The sequence below is a fragment of the Epinephelus moara genome, chromosome 5, assembly GCF_006386435.1.
Source record: "Epinephelus moara isolate mb chromosome 5, YSFRI_EMoa_1.0, whole genome shotgun sequence".
NCBI lineage: Eukaryota > Metazoa > Chordata > Actinopteri > Perciformes > Serranidae > Epinephelus > Epinephelus moara.
In genome coordinates this window covers 19,595,390-19,613,758 of record NC_065510.1, presented here as the reverse complement: position 1 = coordinate 19,613,758, position 18,369 = coordinate 19,595,390, and the positions used below count along the sequence as shown (strand labels likewise).

The following is an 18,369-nucleotide window of genomic DNA, read 5'->3' as shown; positions in this document are numbered from 1 at the left end:
GTCATTAACAGGTGGCCCGCTCAGTGTGTGACGTGCACTTGTAGATAAAATATAGGCCTATATTAATGAAGGGTCATTAGTACAGTTTTGTATTTCTCTGTAATGTAGCACAGTGTTAACAATGTTACTGATACTATTCTTTCTCACACCTTCAACTCAAACCACTGTGTTGCCCCGCCCAAAATACATAATCTAATTTTAACAATAATATCGTAAACATGCTGGTAACTAGTCGACTAATGACTGTAAATAACGACTATTGGTCGACTAGTCGGGGGCAGCCCTTGTGAGTATAACCATTCAGTTATCATTATATATCATTTTCCAAGTCTCACATAAGTAGAGATAGAGAGAATTTGCTAATCAGAATAGATATATTATGTTCAAAGTGATCATCTTCAAAGTCAGACTGCGTGAAGGCTTTTCCTGAACAAAGCTATGTGAATTGTAAATTCACATGAAAATTCAAAAGACAAGCAAATATCTAAAAAAGCCAGTGTTCAATGCAGTTATTTTTGTGGGGTTATCAATGTGTGTGTGTGTGGCTGGCTTTTTACTTCCTCAGGTTGATTGTGCCTAAAAAGCTTTTTTAAAAAAAAGTTTCTTCCAAGAGATAAATACATATTTTAGTTTTCCATCCTGGCTCTTTTGAAAGTGGCAACGTATTAAAATGTTAAAATAACTTGTGCTGCACTACCACCAATTAAATAACCAGTAAGCTGCACCCAGTAAACAGACGATGTAGCCTCGCTAACGAGACCCCTGTATGACACTTATCGCCACAAACTCACACAGCAAGGAAACATCAAACACAAAACAAATTCAAAGCAAAGCCAAATCCACGGCTAAACGGTGCATGGCTCTTACCTTATTAAGTAGCAGCAGAAGAGGAGGCTGAGGATGAAGACAAAGATGGCGGTCCCAAACACCACAATGTAGATATTAAGGGGAAGATTCTGGAACCCTATATTTGGCATCCTGAAACTGTAGTGCGGGAAATCGGAGCTCATGGATAGACTGGATGGAGAGACAAATGACAAACAGTACATGAGCATTTCCTCAAATATCCCCCTAATAAAAACAATATTGACACATCATTACATGACACAAAGTTAAACTGAAACTGTGGGTGATTTAGTTTTACTTTCACACTAGTTTACTTTCAGTATTACGTGGACATATTTCAGTTTGGTTTTACTGTAAATCAGCTTTATCAGTCATACACACGTCTTCAACTGCAGGTGCCAAAAATGTTTTGAAAATGCTCTCTGCCGGCATTATTCCCAAAACACACATTTGCTTTCCTTTGCTTTCTTGAGGCTGACATACTAACCATAACTTTATGGCATTTTTTCACAATTTGGAGGATTTAAAGACTAAAAATTATAAATAGGCATTAGTATATGTAGGCACAGGCAAATAAGTAATAGCCCAGAGCAGCATTTGAAAGAGAACAACAAGCAAAGTGAGTACACTCCGAGTCATGTGTGTGTATGCCCCAATGTATGCAACAGATCTTCTTTAAACGACAGTATAGAGAACAAGATAAATGCAAACATATTCTTAACATCTGAACACACAATCTTCTCCAAAAAGTGGTGTCCATATTGGAGCATCCTAATATATTATTTAACGTGCAACCTGTCACACAACATGAGGCAAAAGATACCCTTGAGCCACAGTAAAGATGCAACACAGCTCGGCTTATCCTCTACTAACAGAGCCTCTGAACTCTAAATCAACTGAATTATTTCATAATGTTCATACACTCTATTGTAATACATTTGAGAGGAGTTCCTTTCAGCCGAGACAGCTGATGCAACTGTTCAACTGGTTCAAGAAAGGTAAAAGAGTGCTTCTTACTGTAAAAATTAAGGTACTCAAATATTGTCAATTGTCAATACGAAAAATAAATAAAACAAATGTCAGTTATGCTCCAACATCAGACTGTTAACCCCTGCACAGCAGCTTGCAGTTTCCCTTTATACAGAACAGGCACAAGGGACTGACTCAAATGCACATATGAGGGTACTTTGTAGTGGGGCTGAGCGTGTGGTCTCATATGCATAGTGATAAACACTCCATGGCATTACTCTCTGCTTTGGCATGGTCTGAATCCGCAATGGGAGGCTGCCTGAACACTGTGGGGAGAAGGACTCGCTTTCCAATCTGCTAATTGAAATATTTGGGCAATGTCATTGTGAATGAAATATTTGAAGTCTATCCTCAGATATACCTGACTTTAGTTGAACAGTGTCAGCATACAGTTTGACACAGAGCGCTGTCCATTGAGCTTGGCTACCCTGGCTAACCGGGCTGAGCCTACTAGTATGCCACAGCTGACAGACAGCAACTAGTGCACTGTCAAAACTTCTGGGTGTAACATGCGCTCCAGAACTGTTCTGCATGTGCAAGTAGTTGTAGACATTAATAGACTATTTAGACAGTGTGGATCACACGGCATACCAACTGAGGATGCTGCGTACTTCACCGAATGTCCTGTTCCACATGGTGTAGGACAAACACAAGCAGCGCTGCTTCCCTAAACACATTAGAGTAAGTCAATAAAATCCACAGTAGGTTAGGGATACATATGCACTTTGCCTCTTTATCCTCTCCGTCCCCCAACTAATGAGCCAAAGGCCATTCCTGCACAGCTGATTTATGACTCTCATGCTCTTGGGTTTGTTTTAATTGGCCCGATGAACCTCAAATCTGCAGTGAAAGTCAACAGCAGGACTATGGCAAAATATGTAATAAAAGGCAACTCAGAAACCAAACTGTGACATTAACAGACAGCTAGAACTTTATTCCTACAGTATTCCGTAGCTCTTCGTTTTTCATCGGCTGTCCGTAGAGTAAGGGTTCTTTGTTTTGTTTTTATCATTTAACCCTATGGGCCCGAATGACACAAAGTGCATCCAAATTCACACCTGTTCTTCTCTATGGATTTTCTCCGCAACCTTTCGTCATAGCGAGAAGCCACACATATCACGTGAAACAGCGGAATCGCGGCTTTCCAACAATACCAAGCACTTCTCGATAGTTCAATGTTTTCACAAGAAAAAAAAATATAAAGTTACACTAAAATTATGTATAACAAAGCTTTCATACAGCTTTGCACACACATTACTCTTGGATGGATTACTCGCGAATGCAGGGTCACACAGAAATGCCACACACATCACATGAAAGCACAGGACTGGAGCTTTCCCCTTGACGGCACCACTGGCCACGCACATTTGAGTTGTCGATGGTGACAACGTGTGTCGGCTTTCGTCGAGTGTACCAAGTGCAGCACGATGCTGGTATATGACAGCAAAAAGACGGGGACCTCAACACTTAAGAGGCACATGACGAAGGCTTGCCATGGAAAGAAAGATGAGAGTCAGCCTTCGATGTCCACGTTCGTATCCTTAAAAAAAAAAAATGTTGGGTTTAAACCGGGCTCGGCCTCATAATTACAGTTAAAGGGATGGGCCGGGCTCGGACAGAACATGCACAGGCTCGGGTGGGGTCAGGCCGGATTTTTTGGACCCAATCTAAGCTCTATTGACAGAATGTCCCAGCATCATGGTTCTTATATTGCCAGATTCCAGAGAGTCTCCCCTCTTCATATATGGTAGAATATGTCTACTTCCAACTTGCTATGGTGAGATACATGTAAAAATGTAAGAATTTAGTAACACAGATTTTTTTTCATTGGTATAAAATTTAATATAAAATACAGGCACATAGAAAGACATGTAATGATGGCAAACCTGGACAGTCCAGATTGTTCTGAAAAAAACAATATATAGGCTAGCATGTGTATGTAGCCTTTATATGACTGTGATATGAGTTTAAAAGTAAAGGCAGTAAAAAATACCCCCAAAAAAGACCTAGGGCCCAAAGGGTTAAAATACACCCCCTTTTTTGTTACAAAACAAGCAAAATGCAAAGTTTACAAAGGCTTCATTGTTGACATTTATTTGACAGCACTGTATGAGCATACCTACAAGAATTCCTTCTGAAAAACTGATACATAAAAGCCAAGGCACACCGACAAGGACCTATTGGTAAAGCGCTCTTACTCAATACCAAAGAGACAAGACTGGACATGTCTACGCCTACCCAGAGAGGAGGAGGAGGAGGAGAGGACAGGAATAACTTTGTCTCCTTCGGGAACCCCGTCTTGTGCCCCTCCCCTTCACTAAACACCAAGAGCTTCATTCCTCTGCACTCCTCTGGACAGTGGAAAGTTTTGCAGGTTTTGCTGAGGCCTCACTTATGATTACACCACACGTGTACAGTTAAACTTGTGCTCTATTATATAACTACGGTGTCTCAGTATGGGGAACACTCTCACCGTGACCCCGAGAAGCCTCTATATAACATAACTCCAGCAAGTACTGGCAGTCATGACTGGCACCTCAATGCAGAACTACTTGTCTCCCCTTATGTAAGTGGGATGGTGCAACGTCATTTGCTGTTTAAGATATGCTCACCTCCGTCTAGCTCTACACGAGGACTGTGTTCGTAGCAAGACACCTGGCTCATAATATCAGAGAACAGGGTTGACAGGATTAATACCTTGAGTTCTCTTTACAACATACAGTATGTTTCAATAGCTGTGGTTACATGGAGGATATTTTTTTGACCTGATTGAGATCATTCTGATTAGACATTCCAACGTTGATATACTATGCAGGATTTTCCTGAAGACAATGTATAGACTCATACAGAAGTAATCCCTCTCAATCATCACTTATGACCCACTTGAGTTGTGTGGCGGTATATTTTTCTGCAGAGAATCTGACCTCTGCCTGGGACGTTTGTGGCCGTGTACCCCTACAGCGCTCAGGTGAGGTCAGAGCTTTATAAAAAGGTTGCAACCAGGTGCCAGTCGGAAGCAGCAGGCATCCAACAGACACACAAATATAGTGAGGCAAATATCTCAGAGAGTGAGTCTAGGGTTTACTTTTGGTTTTGCTTTTACTTTCACTGGCGAGCATGTTTACACACAGCAACCGACAACCCTGCATAGTATGCCTTTAATTCTTTACATGGACACTAAATAGCCTAAGGTGATCCAATTAGATGTGTGTTTACAAGCCCCAAGGCAGTTAATTACAATATAACGTTTCTGACTTGCACAAAGTGGATCCTCCTGCTGCGAAATGTCTAGTCTGCTGAAAATATAACAGAAGAAGAAGAAGAAGCTTTTATTCAACCTTACTGAGAAAATTCAGTTCATTCAATACATTAGGTACAGAAGAATTAGTTTACTGAAACTCAGGTTGTTTTCAGCAATGACAAATTATTGATGTCCCCTAAACACCTCACGAGCAGACGGTCAGTAGAGGTAACAGTTATGTAACTTATGTTCCCTAAATGTCTCATATGCAGATGACTGCTAAAGGTAGCGACAGACAACTTATGTCCATTAAGATTGCAGCCTGTGACAACAAGGTTACATAAGCCTACTCACATCAGAACATAGCACTTGCAGAGAGCTGAATATCTGAATATCATATTTGAATTTATGAACAATTATAAAAGTCAGCTGAGGAAGGCGCATAGAGACAGCTGGTGTGGCATGACTATGCAGCAGTAAACATGCGCAGAAAGTAGATAGTTATTCCATCCAGAGAGAAATGACCTGATTAAGGGTTTACATGGTTGGTAGGTGCGAAGCAGTCCCTCCAGGAACTCGCAAAAAAAAACCTTGAATTTGCGGCCAACTTTGTCAAAAATTGCGATAAAATTTGCAGCATTTTTATGTGGGTTTTTTTGGCGGGAAATTGCAGCAAATGACAAAAACTGCGGCTAATGAGAAAAGGAGGAAAAAAATATGATTTTTTAAAATGACTACCTCCAAAAATAAGTCATGTAATCACTTGCTATAACAATCACACTGGATATTACAAAAATAGCTGCAAATGTTTTTTATAGTTCTCTTCTTTAGTTTTATTTAATTAGTTTCAAAACATGGACTCCAATAAGTTGCAAAAAATCCTGAGTGAATATTGTAGCTCTCAAGACAATGTGACTGTAAAACAACATGGAAGCTACATCTCCTGTAAACATAACATTTTAATACATTCAACACATATTGTATGCATTTAAATAGTGCAAATTCTTATGTCAATACAGTGTTTCTCCATGCTGCAATGCTATTAGCGCATTTGATGACGCGTCTGATGACGTTTCAGATTACGTCGCATGCACGACGACTTCCGGTTGGCCGGAAAATGTGGAAAATCACAGAAAAAAATTGCGGGACTTTTGAAAAATTGCAAGCCCCCACAAATATTGCGGACTTTGCTTGATTTTGCGTTAATTATTGAGATTGCAAGATCAAGATTTTCTGGAGGAACTGGCTAATATTTTCTTATTGAACATATCATTTAAGGTTTATACCAACACTCTCCAACCGAATGAAAATTCCTTCAGACTAGTTTCTTCTGACTGAGGTGTTTACATGAGGCACTTTTATTCTGATTGGCCTATTATTCTGATTATTAGTGGAATATTAGTGACTTTAGAACACTGTGGCAGATCAAGCCCGAGGTTCATCTTAGTTAGTTGTTCCTTGCAAATCTTTTGATAGCGCAAACAGCTTAGACAAGGGATGGAAGAGAGTCTAAACAGCTCCACTAAAATTATAGGGGGAGCCCAACTGTTGACAAATTAAATAGGCCATGCCCATATGCAGTGACATCATTTGTATAGCCCTTCTTTGTCCAAGTTCAAGGCTCCATGCCAAATTCAAGCCCTGCTTCTCTCTCCATCTTTCCCTGTAAATGCAGCTCAGACAACCTCCCCTTGCTTATCTGAAGAAACAAACAGGCTGCAGAGCTACATGCCTCTCACACAAACTACAAGCACCTCTAAAGATAGAGATGAAACCAATGAAAGAATAACAAATGACCAGCCTAACTACTTGTTAGCACACTACAACATTTACTTTAAAGCTAACTATATTTTATGCTCTTCATGTAGACCTGTGTGTGTGTGTGTGTGTGTGTGTGTGTGTGTATAATATATATATATATATATATATATATATATGTGTATGTATGTATGTATGTATATATGTATATATATAATATATATATATATATATATATATATATATATATACAGCATGTACGTACCTGAGCGGTGCCTTCATGCTGAAGTGCCAAACAGTCTGTATAGGTATGTATGTATAAGCCCATGAGATGTAACATAACTTGTCCTTGACAGCCTTGTCAGTGGGTTGGCTCCTGTTGACCTATTGGATCTTAGCCCTTCTTCGCCCCGTTCACGAAGGCTGCAGGCCAAACTCAAGCCTCGCTAGAGCATCTGCATCTCCCTCTCTCTTATCAGCTGCAACACATGCCCCCGCAACATGCCTTCCACACTCACAGACAAACACCTCTGAGACATTTTTAGAGCAACACACTGACAAACCATCCTAAACAGTACATGATTAAGTAAGAACAGAGGCCTCTAAGGAGCAAGGGAAGTACCTTGACATTTTTAGCACTTTTTTTGTTGGTGTATTTGCTTTAAATAGTGAGCTGTGGCTAACCACTCGCATTGACATGCACCTCCAGTGACTCATCAGCTGAGGCTGCATTGAGTTTTCTCCTACATGTTTCCGAAGGTGGTAGACATTGTTGACAGTGATGACTATTCAAGGAGTGTGAAGAAAGGCTTGGTAATCTTCTCCTTTTCTTAACACCAGACATATTTTGTAATCTAGTGAAGCCATTTCCTCTGCATTCCCTTTGCAGGGCAACATTTACATTTCAAAAGCAAAACAAGGCTAGCCTGGCTCCAGATAACAAGACAACTTCAGTATTTTCGTTTGTCATGGTTGTAGCTCATGCTTTTCCTTATCTTCAGATATTTTTTAGGTTATTTTTTGCTCCACAGACAGAGGGCACAGATGGAGCAGCAAAACAGCAGGCACAGTGAAAGTGAAACTTAACCTTCAGTGCACTAAGTTTTTCTTTCACAAACAAACAGCTGCTCCTCTCATCTATCGATCTGATCAGATCAGCTGTGATGAGATCGACTGAGCAATTATCTAACCCCCGTCCCTGTCTTCATGAGCTACCATCACATATGGATTGTTATTCTGTGGGAAACACTGCAAACAAAAGGTTGACTCCATAACTAAATTCTTACACCCGAGTGAGCTATAGCAGAACTCCAATGACACCAATACCGAAACACAAATCCTACTCTACAGTTCTATGGACAGCTATAGCACAAACATGCGGGTCATTCAGCTGGTTCAGTTTCATTACAGGTTAGACTGAATGAAGATCCTCCTTCAAATCTGCTCTCAGGCTGTCCCCTTCACTGCAACACCCTGACAGTATCAAGATTCGCTGACTTGGAGGATCTTGGACAGATCAAGAGATCTAGAAATCCAATCTCTTCAGAGTAAACAACCTACATACCACAAAAACACTTCTGGCGTATCACATCATCAAGCACCGGTTTGTTACAGAATGAGCCAACATACTGAACTGCCACTGCAAAAGGACACATTCAGAAATGAGAAGTGAAAAGGCCACCAGACATTCATCAATAGAGTAAAAGTCATTCTTCCTTGTAGTAACTGTTGTGTAACAATCAGAAATCATTACAGACGCAATTAAGTATGCAGGCAGGTGACAAATCTGGATGAGCGAGTGGAGAAACATTAGTATGCACGCTTCCATTAAGACATCAAATTACTTATGAGAGAATTCTTTCTGGAGGACTGGTATTAGCCTTTCAAGTAGAGCTCAACAGACTTGTAGTCAAAGCCAAGAACAAGAAAACTAATGTTGGGTTTCAGTTAAATTTGTCACCCGTGTGTATTTTCGATGAATTTAACAAATCTCACAGTCAGACTTCCTAAAAATGCAAACATCAGCCGTGACATTAAAAACTAACCTTAGTCCAGACTTTGCTCTTAGTCCTAAATTCCCTCCTGCTACTAAATAGCTTCCTGTCCATCTAAAAATACCTTGTTGCCCCTGTCGCTCTTTGAAACTGAAGGGCCCACTCAGGACCAAAGCCAAACGTGCACGCTTCACTGGGTATGAAACAAGTTGTGCAAAAAAAATGTGAATGTACAGTGAGGCAGCGCTGACAGGGCTATCTCTACTGCACAATGACCAGCTGAAGCAGAGATTTCACCAGTTACAGATGCAATTTTATTGTGAACACACATCTCACATTAAGGATAATCCTGCCAGGGACCAAACGGCACTGTGAAATGTGACGGCTTGGCAACAGACGGCGTCTTCTGGTTGGAAAAGGAAGATATGATTTGCATCTGCTCTCCTCATCCCACCGTTCCTACCACCATCTGCCTCTCTCACTCAGACGTTTTCACATGGCCTCACCCTGTTACATAACCAGCAACAAGGCCACGCACATCACATCACATCACATTCATAGGATATGAGCGTGAGTGCAAATCACTCTTCGCATTCATTGTGCACCGTTTCCTGTGGTATGATGTAACAGAAGAAATGTATAGTTTTAACTTCTGTGATACCAAAAACTGAGAAGGGGCAGAAAAGAGGGGGCATGTGAAAAAACACATGAAAAGCGTAAAATTCATCCAAAAAAAAAAAAATAGAAAAACAAAAAACTATGAAACATTTTGAAGAGGAACTAATAGAGTTTAACCACATCAAGTGTAGCAGCCAGGACAGAGATGATGGTACCAAAGTGGCAAAAAGATTTTCCACATATCTTTAACTATCGGATATTACACAACTACATAATTTGTAATTTGTGTAAGACTGAACCATATTTTCCATACTTGGTGAAACAGACTCAAGACACAGTAGAATTAAATAGAAAACATACTTTTACCTAAAAAATTAAGCCTGTACTGACACAGAAAAGGCTCATGACCTGATATACATGAAAACCAGACATTTGTATACTCTCTTCTGCCCTGTATTTTGCAATCACTTTGTGAACTTAATGTAGGCCATTACCCTACTCAAGATTGAGAAACAGTCTAACAGACAAACTACACTCTGCTTAGGTCAGGAGGAATTTCAACCGATGGTATGTGAAGCCTCGGTAGAATAAAACCATCTAATAAGCTGCTGTCCCTCATGAGTGGGAAATATTGGCTTCGTCTGAGGATAACGTCACTCACTAACTCAGGGAAGCAAAGACAACGCCTCAGTATAATACTTTTAACTTGTGCCTGGTAAATAGTTTAACTATTACATAAATTCTTCTGAGCATTTAATCCACACGACCAGCACAAACACTTCTCAGAGGACCTTTTCCACTAGCCCATGAATCATCACTTTTATTTGGGTCACAGAATGGTTGCATTTTGACCTATGCCATGTCAAACAAGAACGCAGACTTTGTTTAAACAACTAGAAAAAATACATTACATGTGATACCAGTTTCACAGATTGATATCAAAATATTAAGATCAAAATCTGTGAGTAGTTAGCCAACTATTTGTAAATCATAATGAAACTAGTATGTTTTTTTTAGACCTATTAAACCTTGTACGACAACAATATATAGACTTGTCCTCACCAAACTAAACCTCTGACCTCTGATGTTTTCAGACAACCCAAGATCATTCTTGAACATCTGACCGAAGAACCCTCCCTTTGTCCTTGCTCGGCCATTATGTAACTAATTCATCATACAATGTGATGACTGCAGAGTCTATTCAAACATAATGAACGCACCAGCCCCCCCAACCATTAACCTCCCCTGCCCTCCTCTGTACGCTACTCATGATCAATAGTGGCGGTTCCATTGTTAGACACATCACATGGACAAATGATGACATTTGGAACCATGATATTTAGTATGTTTGTCATGTGATAAAATAAGTTTCAGGAAGCTGCTGAGTGATACTGACACTATTTTTTTTTCAAGGAAAATGTATCCAAATGCTTAAATAAAACACATAGGTAAATGTACCTTTGTTAATTTACAAAATGTCCTTTTTTACTGTATGTATCTTTAATGCATTCTTTTAAAAAAAAATCTTGTTTTATCATATTATAAGATATTAAATTCCCCTTAAAAACAACCATAAAACCTTAGCTTTGTTCAGTAGTTTCTTTCTATCAGCCCACAACATTGCATTCACGAGATGCTGTCCGAATGAGAAGTGGAAATTTCCACTAGCAGCTACAGCAGGCAATGAGATTTGCACATCTGAAACTTAATATGCCAAAGGGCAGCAACAAACACCAGGGCCTCAGAGGCAGAGCAAAAGGGCTCTTCAAAATGTGCTGGCTGCGGTAAGCGAAATGCCCACATTCATATGATACTGAACTGGCACATCAAATTTTCAGCAATATGAGTGGGGGAGGTTGTCGGGCACTGGCCATTCACATATCTGACCGTTTATCAAAACATAATTGCTTCTAGTTGAAATGTTTTATGACAAGAGTGGCTAGTTAAATCATCCTTTCAGCCACAGAGGAGGGAAAACAGATCAGTTACAAAGCATACAAAATGAAGGATACAGCTGTCAGTAAGAGTTGTAGAAAGCTTTAGAAAAAAAAAAACTCCTTTCTCTGCTCAAACTGTATGACAGACCGACTTCCCGAGAGGAATGAAGATGATGATATTGACGATCACGCACCCGATTACTTATGAAAGTAGCCAACAGTGTTTCCACATCGAGCACTAAAATATGCATAACGAAAAGCTTGTTTTTCCAAAGTTGGACCAAGTTCTGCAGTAAGTAGGTCGCTGTAACTATAACTGCGGTTATGGAGATGTGGGAGGCACAGGACTTGAGTGGAGCTGACAAGGTCAACCTAAATGCCGGCTGCTGATATAATTCCAATTACTGGATTTACATCTAATGCCACGCCATGTACCGTCAAACACTGATATATACATATATTCCTGATATTTTATCTATACTGTGACATGAGACTAGATACCGCTTTTGATTTTGGTTATGATACCACATGTTGTCTTAACCTGGTTTTGAAGGCTGCATTACAGTAAAGTGATGTAATTTTCTGAACTTACCATACTGTTCAAGCAGTTCTATCATTTGTCTTTACCCCATTATTGATGATTATCTATCGAAAATCTCCTTGTTAAAATATTTTGTCAAAACACCAATAGTCAGTCCTACAATATCAAGGTATTTGCCCAAAATATAGTGACATCAGAATATCTCTGTGTCCCCAGCCCTACTTAAAAGCTAATTTTCTTGTGCAACTTGTGTTCATTGACCTGCTCATTGTTTACTGAAGGCATTGATCTTTCGTGGTAAGTGTCATGTTTATCAAATCAATGACACGTCATTCCTCTATCTGACTTTACAAGCACTCAAGGCGTGTTTTAATACAGCTAAAACCCAATTTTAGATTTAGACCAACTTCCCTATCTATGCCAAGCTATTACCAGTAGCTGACTGGTGAGTAACTCGTGACAAGCTGAATCTTAAGGGTTTATCCACTAATATGATGCAATAAAATGGGTGATAGTCTCTAATACATATAAGGAATCTTAACAAGTTACCCCAGCCTCAAGTTTTTAAGTGGCTTACTTTCTGACCACTGTTTAAAAAAGTATTTAAGGAAGCTACTTTTCATCTGTGAGGCTGTAAACTGACACAGATTTGTCAGATTTTAATCAGTTAACTAAAGAAGTATCTGTATTTTTAAAGGCATGTAATGAATCATTTGAATGGTGTCTGAGAATCTAATGTAACTGTCTATTAATAAGGTAAAGCTTTAAACATACTTTTGGGGACCTGGCTGGAAAAAGAAGACAAAGAAACTCATTCACATGGCACCAAGATCAAAAAGATTTTTATGACCTTTCCTATATTTGCTCTTTTGCTCGCTCTCTCCCTCCCCTGAAAGCCCATCATTCCTCAGTGGACTCTGATAGTAACACTAGCTGACACAAACAGGAGGAACTGACACACACAGCTGTCCCACAGCACTCTTGTCTCTCCGTATCCAGTGCCACATTTTTCTGGAGTTTTTTTTTTTCCCTACTATCAGTGCACTGTGTCACCTCATTAACCGTCACCCTTTGACTGACCAAGTTTCACTATCAACCCAATTTTAATCTGTTTTTGTAGTTTATTGACTTTCGTCTGAGGTTGTCCAGTAGCCACATACACACCCCTTCAAATCAAGGGTAGTACTTTATCTTATATGAAAATAACTTTTTCAAAACAGTGTCCGTGAACAAGATGATACTGAAATTGTAACAAGCCAAAGTCTTTTCACAGCCACCTACTTTAGAGAAACAGGACCCTTGGTCTGCAAGTGCAGGGTCACAGGCACTATAAATAAAACCTGTAGTCATGTGAGGGTGAGTAAGTCACACTCAAGCATGAAAACAACATGAACCCAGTGCAAGTCATGTCACTTCTTGGGGTTATCCACTACTGACCTCCAGGAAAGAAATAATCTCTCTGAGACGAAACGAAGCACGCAAAGGTGTCAAGTTCACAAACTGCGACTAAATCCCAAATATTCTATTGTTTATTTTCTAAGGAACACCGACAAAACCTATTTTCAATTGCAGTGATGCATTCCTTTAGTCAATCTATTTGAAATATGTGTTTGCCTTGGCCAAGTGCCTCATGCTTGAGGCCAAGATCAACAATGGTTATGATTATGGTAAGTGGATGAATTTACAGCCCTGCATCAAGATAACACAGAGGGGCGCATTTTTACTAACAACCAATGCACATGCAGGCTTTGTGCATGACTCTATTCTTGCATTTAACCCAAACAAAACAGTTCCCCACATACCTACAAACAGGTATTGCAACCTTTGCAATGGACCTGCTGTATTCTCTGATGTTGAGATATCACTACGGATACATACATAGGCTATAGCATTCAGCTCCTGCGTGGAACGGGTTGGACCTGCTCAACGTGTTGGAGGAGACACCACTCTGACCAAAATCAGTTATGTAATGTGGTATTTGACTATTTAAAGTGTAATTTCACCCCCAGGTCTGAGTTAAACTCCACCTATTGCATAATTTTGAAAAAATGCTAAGAGGAGGGGCGAGGAGGGGATGAAGACGAGGGGGGACAAGGGATTAGAGAGTGTCAACATTTTTTTAATATAAACTTCATGTTGATTTTTCTATATTTGCAAAGAAATGTCAATATTAACAGTACAGTACAGTCATATAGTTTTGTTTACAGTTCAAAAAACGTTTTAAGTGTGCAATACCTCTTTAACCTTTGCCCTCCAGTGGCCTCAAGTAAGTTCCCCTTATTTCCTCTTCACTGGAAAATGACATAACTGGTGTTAACACATACAGCCTTTTCAGAGGGGAGGACCTTTTTCACACCTCTAAGAGCTTCCCTTTTTGCGTGTCCACACCATAAGACCTAGGAGTGATTTAAGTTTTTGGAAAGCCATTCAATAAACACAAACAACAGCTCATAACAAAAAAAAATGGATGCTTAAACGCACACAAATGGTCCGAAAGTAAAGTCGAGGCTTTACTCAGCATATATGCGATAGAGGAAACCCAACACAATTTTGACTTGTCAAAGCGAAAGTGACGGCAGTGTGAATGCAAACAAATAAAAAAAACTTGAAGGTGTGTATCTCAGTTCCTCTCAGGGAGCCCCCCAAATGGCGTGGTCCAAAAACACCTATGGACAGTATGAAACTACTATCCAATACTGCCTATGACTGGCAGGCTTTGTGATGGGGTGTTCACAAGGTGTCCATTGTCAAAGTCACCTCAGTATATGTTATCCCTTTAATCACATCAGTGTACTTTTATATTTGGTAATATCATGTGTCAACACACACATAGCTGACCTCAATTTATTCTCAGACTCTAGGACTCTTTACAAATCCATCTAATAACAATACAACCATTTACAACAGCGCAGTTGCTGTTACAGAAGCCCAGTGTTTCACGTACATGATCCCATGAACAAAACTTACTCTGTATGACTAAATGAAGAAAGGGATGGCCTCCAGTCATTCTCTTACAGTAAATCTCCTCAGGATTGGGTTGCACAAGCTATTCAGAGGTATGTGAGCTATTTTAATAATGATGTCATTTCAGTTTGCTTTACGGTCTCATTGAAAAAAGGAAACTGTCCTCTGGCTTAACTTCTGGGAAAAGTCACATAATAGTTATGCAAATAGGAATTGATTTACTGATATTGCAGCATAGATGGTCCATGTAATACTTGGTAAATCAACATAGTCCTGATGCCTGTTTGGCAACACTGATAAAAGTAAGTGTTCTGTATTACTGTGTACACATGTGTTAACATATTTATTTCTCCTTAGCCTTACAACTGTAAAATCATACCTACTTAAAATGACTCACCAACTATGTTTTGAGCACTGCAATATGATCTGCAGTGCTCAGATCACCAAAATCTGTTTGCAGCCTGCTTGGACATATTTTTGACTGAGCTTTAGACTGATGTTTCTCCTGTTAGGCTTTCCTGCATGCCCTTGCCTTTATCCATATGATGCCTGAAAGTGCCTTAAATGCACGACAGCCTCCACACACAAACGCTTCAAGGCTGCTGAAAAGAGTTTTATGTATCTAAGAGCAGACACTACTAGAAGGCATTTATATTTGTGCACCGGTTCGTGCAGTGCGATGTTTAACCGCTTCAGCTCAAGATGAGGTGGCCGCTGATGCTCACATTGCCAAGCACCTCCGATCTCTACCAATGCTGTCTCAAATTAAGCCTTTGGGACCTAAAAGATATAGCAGTCAGCCACTGTTTTCATTTGTAGTCTCTGTGTGTAACTTCTGTTGTGAAAAAATAAAGTTTGCTCGCTTTGCTAAAAACTCAGAGCTGCTACAAATCCATTTCACTTTCAGACAGGAGGTACAGTCATGTGTAAAGGGATGTCAATAGTATCGCTCTCAGAGGTCAGTGCACATCTCTGAACTTTTGGTGCACTGCATTGGCGCAGGGCTGTAGCCAGTCAAATAACCTAAGGTTATCACAATGGGGCAGAGGGGTAAAGAATAGATTTCAGACTTTTTGGGGACATTGTACTTCCACAGTAAAAAAAAAGGTCACTATACAGAAATGAGTTCACATTTTCTAGCACCATCACGGCTTCAAGGTCCAATGACAATACTTGCATTTGAAGGAGCATTGCCACAGAGTGCTGTAGACTCAATTTTGAGATGTACAATCGTGTGCATGGGGCTGTCAGGGTTATCACTCAGGGATCAGTGCGTAGAAAATTTAACAAACTCTAACCTCTGATGCAGACCACACATTGAAGTGCAAGATTCGAGCATGTCATCATAGCTCCTTTACAGTCTGAACAACATATGACACCCTGGATCCTTAGACCCTTTGATTGACAGAGGACTGCAAAAACCTAAAAACACACATTTTGAATAGTGTGATGTCATATTTAACACATATTCTTTCAACAGATTAACATGGCTAATTCTGAGGGGAGGACACCATCTCCTTACTTGACAGCTGCTTCCACAGTAAGCAGTCACTGCACAACAAATGAACATGACCTCTGCCACTATCAGGTCTGCATACTTCAGACACAACCCTGCTTGCATCTCATGCAGCATTTCATCAGATTGGAGACCATATGCAAACATTTTTCTACTCCTTACAGAAAAAAAAGTGCATGATGGCATACACATATTAACAGTCTTGCACTGCTGCCAACTGCACCCACTCAGGAGAAGCGCCTTATAGCTCATGCGTGTTACAGCCCACACAATGCTGTCAGTGTTGACGGAAACACAGAGAGAAAAGCCCTACTGTGTCCCTAACGTTACCGTGGCTTCTCACAAGGGTCATCACTGTGCGGCTTAATGTGAGCTCAGGTTTAAAACCATGGCGGCTGCTGTATCTGTGCACGTCACTGCGAGGCACTGGCATGATTGCGTTATAATGAGCGATTGTCACGGTGATAGGACATCACTGAGCTGAGGTGACTTTTACATGAGAGCTTAACGTTGCGTTTACGACTTCACCTGACTTTATCTAGACTAGTGCATCTTTATGTTGCGGCTGGGGTTGACCAATTCACTGTGGCTATTGTTTATTGCAGTACAGCAGACCGCTGGGCGTAGGCTCGCTAGCTAACGGCTAACCTTAGCTACACATGACAGAGCGGTGCTTAACGTTATGAGAGCAGCCAACGGTCAAAATTAACTGAAAATAATGGTGTTAAATAACAGTATGTCAACTCAAACACACCCACACATCTCTCTGTGAAGTCCCACTGGTATTCAATAATGGCTCACAGGCTAAACTGGTTCATAAACCACACGTTTGACTGGTTCTGAACTCGAAATATGACAGCATCAATGCTTGTTGCCAAGTTCAACACATTCAGTTTAACCAGCTAGCAGCTAACGATAAGGGGTTAAAACAGAAGAGCATGCACTCACCGGCGGTTCCCTCAGTTCCAGTAGTAGCTACACTCTTCTGTTGTGTATGTCTTGTCACAGTCGGGATGCTAACGAGCTTCAAAAGGCGACAACTTGACCCAAACTGAGGGCGGAGAGCCTTATATTAGCGTAACCAAACCCCTGCCGCAGGGCGACCTCATCACACAGCCCCCGCCTGTGATGGTGACGATGGTGGCGGCTGTGGTTAACGGGAACCTCGCTGGGTCTGAGAGGGAAGCAGCAGAGGCAGAAAAAAGAAAAACGATAAATAACGAAGGGGTATTAATGTCTGTCGTTGGCAGCAAGATGAGGGATCCTGCGTTGGGCTTTCTCGTAGTGGTTTCCCTCCTTTAAAAAATCCGTCGTTGGCAGCGGGAGTCGTGGTTTGAGATCTGCACGGCTCGCACGTAAACGTTTGCTAAGCCTACTACCACCAGTAGTTAGGTCCCAGCTCCTCCCAGTCAGCTCAGCATACACACACAGACCGATGCGGGTACAGCTGCTGGAGGTTTTGAGGACAGCGTGTACGAGGGGGAGTGATGCTTGCTAGGGAGGGAGGGAGGGAGAGAGGGAGGGAGGGATGCAGCACATGGTCACGTAGCTGATTGCAAGTGATTCTTAAAAATAATGGTTCAAATGGGAACCAATATTGGTTCTTAAATGGTGATGCAGTGTGACATAGTTGCAGCAAAGCTCAAGTTTATTAGTGCAAAATTCAAGAAGTCCAAAAGACAGGGCCGTAAACACCTATGTTTCATTGGGGGTAGGGTGGGGGGGGCACCCTCTATGACCCAGCCCTCAAGCCAGTGGGCAGGGGGGGTCTTAAGCCGGATTTATACTTGTGCACCAGACCCTATGCCATTGTGAGCATATATACTTGTGCAGTGAGCATATATACTTGTGCAGTAGTGTGTCTGTGTCACTCTGCAATTACACCCCCAAAACACTAACGTTAGTCAGCAGCAGGTTTTCTGTGA

At 40.8% G+C, this 18,369-nt stretch overlaps 1 protein-coding gene across 1 annotated transcript in view; it reads right to left on the bottom strand.

Annotated features, from left to right (window-relative positions):
• rnf24 (ring finger protein 24) overlaps positions 1-17,902 on the bottom strand; it is a 36,849-nt gene extending 18,947 nt beyond the window's left edge. The window contains exons 1-2 of the mRNA XM_050045526.1: positions 17,393-17,902; positions 868-1,017 (exon numbers count right to left, since the gene is read on the bottom strand). Coding sequence (XP_049901483.1) covers positions 868-1,010 — 143 coding nt within the window. The 5' untranslated portion in view covers positions 1,011-1,017; positions 17,393-17,902. The remainder of the gene's footprint in view (positions 1-867; positions 1,018-17,392) is intronic.
• Positions 17,903-18,369: the final 467 nt, after the last annotated feature.